Source organism: Sapajus apella, unplaced genomic scaffold (genome assembly GCF_009761245.1).
Source record: "Sapajus apella isolate SASKATOON/1434 unplaced genomic scaffold, GSC_monkey_1.0 scaffold19, whole genome shotgun sequence".
NCBI classification, from domain to species: domain Eukaryota; kingdom Metazoa; phylum Chordata; class Mammalia; order Primates; family Cebidae; genus Sapajus; species Sapajus apella.
Window position 1 is genome coordinate 20,472,807 of NW_022436959.1, and position 4,910 is coordinate 20,477,716.

Here is a 4,910-nt window from a genome sequence, read left to right on the forward strand (position 1 = left end):
TTTTTATTTCATTGAGTTGATCTTCAATCTCTGATATCCTTTCTTCTCCTTGATCAATCTGGCTATTAAAACTTGTGTTTGCTTCATGTAGTTCTTGTGCTGTATTTTTCAACTCCATCAAGTCATTTATGTTCTTCTCTATGCTGGTTATTCCAATTAGCATTTTGTCTAACTTTTTTTCAAGGTTTTTGGTTGCTTTGCATTGAGTTAGAACATGTTCCTTTAGCTCAGAAATGTTTGTTATTAGCCACCTTCTGAAGCGTGTTTCCGTCAATTCGTTGCACTCCTCGGTCAAGTTGTGATCCTGTGTTGTTGAGGAGTTGTGATGCCTTGAAGGAGGAGAGGTGCTCTGGTCTTTGATGGTTTCATCTTTTTTGTGCTGTTTTTTTCCCATCTTTGTGGATTTACCTGGCTGTGGTGTCAGGGAGCTGCTTGATGAGGTTGCTTGTCTGCCCAGGAAGGCCAGGTTTCTGTAGTTCTCTAACATCACATTCCTATATAAATTCTGCTGTGCAGTGTCCAGGCATTACCACTCCTCCAGAGAGAATTCTATGGCCACATCCCTAAATGTCAATGCTTCCTCTGCACTCAGCACCCGAGTCTGCACCCGGCACCAGGCTCTGCACTCGGCACATAGATCTGCCGCATGGCTCCCCTGGAAGGCTCCAGCTCTGATTTTTTTCCAACTGCTCTATAGTGTACATAAGAATTACCTGATAAGCTTATTAAGCTACAGATTCCTGAAATCCCCCCTCACCCCAGAGATTGTGACTGCGTGGGTCTGGGATGGAGTCTTTGGTTGTTTGTTTGAGACTGAGTCTCGCTCTGTCACTCAGGCTGGAGAGCAGTGGCGTGATCTTGGCTCATTGCAGCCTTGCCACCTGGGTTCAAGCCATTCTCATGTCTCAGCCTCCAGAGCAGCTGGGACTACGGGCTCACACCATCATGCCCAGATAATTTGGGAATGGAGCCTTTGAATGTAAGTTCTTAATAAGCTACCTAGTGATACTGACACTGTCACTTCTGGGGCCACAAATAGAGTAACACTGCTATTGACTACAATGCTATGATGTGTAAATCTGAGATTATTACTGCAAGTCTTACTGAAACTAATAAAACTTTAAATTTAACTCCACTGTATGTTTTGACTCAAAGTTAATCATGTGACTTAATTCCACACTTTCTTTGTTTAGTAAGAAGCCATTAATGGTTATTCATCACCTGGAGGATTGTCAATATTCCCAAGGTAATTTTAGCTCCTGAGATTTTATTATAATACATAATATATCCAATATAAAATACGAAAAGTGACCTGGTAATAATAGCTATGAAGGCACTCAGCAAATTCCATTTAAAAAAAAAAAAAAAAAAGATGACTGTCAGAGTGCCAGCATTTTACTAAAGTGCTTAAAGGCCATAATGATTGTTACCAATCTACTGAATATTTCTGTTATATCCCCTTGGGAATTAGATATTCCTCTTCTTCCCACAAAATGAAAGGTGGAGAAACACTGAAAAAAGTTGTTGCCTTAACCAAAGAGTCAATGAGTTACATAAAATTATAAAATTAGTGTCTTCACTGTGATTATCCTTTGATGTCTCTTTGAACAGACTGTCCCTCACTGCTTTCCAGTGAGGGACAAAGTAGCAATACACCAATGAACTATTAATATTTACACCTGAGTTGTATATGCAAACAAATGCTAAATATTAGCTTTATTTTGCTATGCTATATTAAAGATGTCTTGATCCTTCAAACTAACTGGTAATTTTGTTTTTCCCTACAGGACTAAAAAGAGTATTTGCCCAAAATGAAGAAATACAAGAAATGGCTCAGGATAAATTCATCATGCTAAACCTTATGGTACATGAACTTTCTATTTTCTTAATATTATTATTTAAAGGAAAATTTGAATCCCTTTTCTTCTTTTAAAGCACAAAGAGCTATATGTTGGTTAATACAGAAAGTTATATAGAATTATAAAAGGCCAAAATATAGAATTTACCAACAATCGAGTTCACACAAAATTATCTTGAAATTAACTATCAAAAACAAACAAATCCAATAACATCTTTTTTTCTTTTCCTGCTAGCATGAGACCACCGATAAGAATTTATCACCTGATGGGCAATATGTGCCTAGAATCATGTTTGTAGGTATGTAGGTGATCTCATTTCATCAGATTTATAAAATTAGTAGAAATTAGCATTCTTGCTTTTATTTTTAAATGCTAGTATAAGTACTATTCTTTTTCAAGAGAAGTCATTTCTAATCTAATCATTATCAACTCTGGTTGACTCTACAATCAAAATCCACTATAACTGTAATTTGAAAATTTTGAATATTTTTTCAAAGCATGTATGCTATTAAATCTGTATCCCAATGTACTTTCAGTACAGTGCTTCAGACTAGATTGACTAGAGATCTATGACACACTAAAAGGAGAATTCAGGTTAATTCATCAAGAACTGACATATATGAAAACTAATTTTGCTTATAAATTTGCTTGACATTTGTTTTAGATTAAGAAACAAAAATGATTTTAAGAACATTTTATGGATGCAACTGGAGGTCATTATCCTAAGTAAATTAACACAGAAACAGAAAACCAAATATGCATGTTCTCACTTATAAATAGGAGCTCAACACTGTTTACACATGAACACAGAGAGGGGAAAAATAGGCAATGGGAACTCCACAACAGGGGAAGAAGGGAGGGGCCAAGGGTTGAAAAACTATTGGGTACTATGTTCACTGTTTGGGTGTCGGGTTCCATGGAAGCCCAAACTTCAGCATCACACAACGTATCGATGTAACCAACTTGCATACATAACCCCCGAATATAAAATAAAATTTTTAAAAGAGTAAAAAAAGAACATGCTAAATTATACTTTAGTGACTTGTTTTTTTTCTTGACAGACCCTTCTTTAACAGTCAGGGCTGATATAACTGGAAGATACTCTAACAGATTGTATACATATGAGCCTCAGGACTTACCCCTATGTAAGTATTCACAAGCGACCTGAAACAGTGGTCATAGCTGACTCCTGTTTGTTAAGGGCCAGTGACGCCCTACATCAGTGCTTCTCCACAAACTGCCATCTACAAGCCAGAATCATTGAGGCTAGTGGTGGTATTTAAAATGCCAACTTCTGGCCAGGTGCAGTGGCTCATGCCTATAATCCCAGCACTCTGGGAGGCCGAGGCGGGTGGATTACAAGGTCAAGAGATCGAGACCATCCTGGTCAACATGGTGAAACCCCGTCTACAATAAAAATACAAAAAATAGCTGGGCGTGGTGGCATGTGCCTGTAATCCCAGCTACTCTGGAGGCTGATGCAGGAGAATTGCTTGAACCCAGGAGGCGGAGGTTGCGGTGAGCTGAGATCGCGCCATTGCACTCCAGCCTGGGTAACAAGAGCGAAACTCCGTCTCAAAACACAAACAAGCAAAAAAAAAAAAAAAAAATGCCAACTTCTAGCTCTCACCAAAATCAGAATTTTGGGGCTACCTGAGAATCTATTTTAACAAGGATGCCTAAGGGGTTTTATGATTTCTAAATTCTGAGACCACTAAAAAGAATATAGTACACATTAAAATGACACAAACTTGAGATAGCCCATTCTCCTAGTACCAAATATCTCATGTGATTTCCTCAAATGACGATAATAGTAAAATCATTTCATCTTTCTTTAATGCCTGTAAGCAAGGAGGTACAGTCTTACTTAGGACTTTAATCCTCTTTTTTTTTTTTTTTTTTTTTTTTTTTTGTAGAGACAGGATCTTGATATGTTGCCCAGGCTGGTCTCAAACTCCTGGCCTCAACTGAGCCTCCGGCCTCAGCTGCCCAAAATGCTGGGATTACCAGCATGACGTACCAAGCCTAGCCAAATCTATTTTTTACAACATTCATTATCAACTATATTTAATAAGATAACTGTGCCTGTAAGATCTAGCAATACTAATACAAAATGATCCATTTAAGAAAAAGACATACTACTCAAAACACTACTGATAAAATTGTTCAGCATAAAGATGACCAACCAGCTCTCAATGGTCTAATCCCTAAATTCACATATACACCTTTGGCATATTCTTTAATGTCACAGATGAATTCCCATGTTTTCTAAGCTATTAATTTAAATGGGTTAATTTCAGAGTCTAGAGTTATTAAATCATAGCATTTGTACTTTCATTTATTAATAGCATAATATATATTAACTCTTATTTCAGTGATAGACAACATGAAGAAAGCATTAAGACTTATTCAGATAGAGTTATAAGGGATGACGGAAAAATGCCTTCACTTCAAAGAAGTCAAATTTCATGGAGAAAACCTCTGGAACACCGACAAATACTAAATGTGCAAGTATAGAGATTTTGTAATATTACTATTTAGTTTTTTTTAATGTGTTTGCAATAGTCTTATTACAATAAATGTTTTTTTTTAATCTGAGAATGATAATATAGTTTTATTTCTGCCTCATCAAAGAAAGCCTGCCAAGAGTTATAGTGGAGACAAGAGGACCTAGTAAGAGGTGCCTACACTGTTTGTATCTATTTCTTCACCTCTCCTTCACTCCGCCAACTAATCTAATTTTTAAATTTCTAAACTTTTTTTTTTTTGTAGAGATGCAGTCTCATTATGTTGCCCAGGCTGGTCTCAAACTCCTGGGGCCTGCCAGAGTGCTGAGATTATAGGCCTGAAATGCTGTACCTGGTTCAACCACCAACTATCTAATTTTAATTCTGTCTCCTCTGCTGTATCATACCTGCTAGCGCAGATCATAAATAATCTCCATGTTATCAAAACAAATGGATTCATCTCTGCCCACTTGTGATTTTAACTTTTAGCTACATATTTCAGCATTAACCACTTACTTCTTTTCTTACTTTACACTGATAGACA

General features: G+C 37.0%; 1 protein-coding gene and 1 long non-coding RNA gene across 3 annotated transcripts in view; one reads left to right on the plus strand and one right to left on the minus strand.

The window, feature by feature from the left end:
• Window positions 1–364, minus strand: part of LOC116557558 — a 532-nt gene extending 168 nt beyond the window's left edge. The window contains exon 1 of the long non-coding RNA XR_004271574.1: window positions 252–364. This is a non-coding gene — a long non-coding RNA (uncharacterized LOC116557558). The remainder of the gene's footprint in view (window positions 1–251) is intronic.
• Window positions 1–4,463, plus strand: part of AGR3 (anterior gradient 3, protein disulphide isomerase family member) — a 23,720-nt gene extending 19,257 nt beyond the window's left edge. Inside the window, exons 4-8 of one of the 2 annotated variants that reach the window (XM_032287054.1) lie at window positions 1,194–1,246; window positions 1,788–1,864; window positions 2,094–2,157; window positions 2,921–3,004; window positions 4,235–4,463. In XM_032287054.1, coding sequence (XP_032142945.1) covers window positions 1,194–1,246; window positions 1,788–1,864; window positions 2,094–2,157; window positions 2,921–3,004; window positions 4,235–4,284 — 328 coding nt within the window. In that variant the 3' untranslated portion in view covers window positions 4,285–4,463. The remainder of the gene's footprint in view (window positions 1–1,193; window positions 1,247–1,787; window positions 1,865–2,093; window positions 2,158–2,920; window positions 3,005–4,234) is intronic. The other variant, XM_032287053.1, reaches the window with a different exon arrangement.
• Window positions 4,464–4,910: the final 447 nt, after the last annotated feature.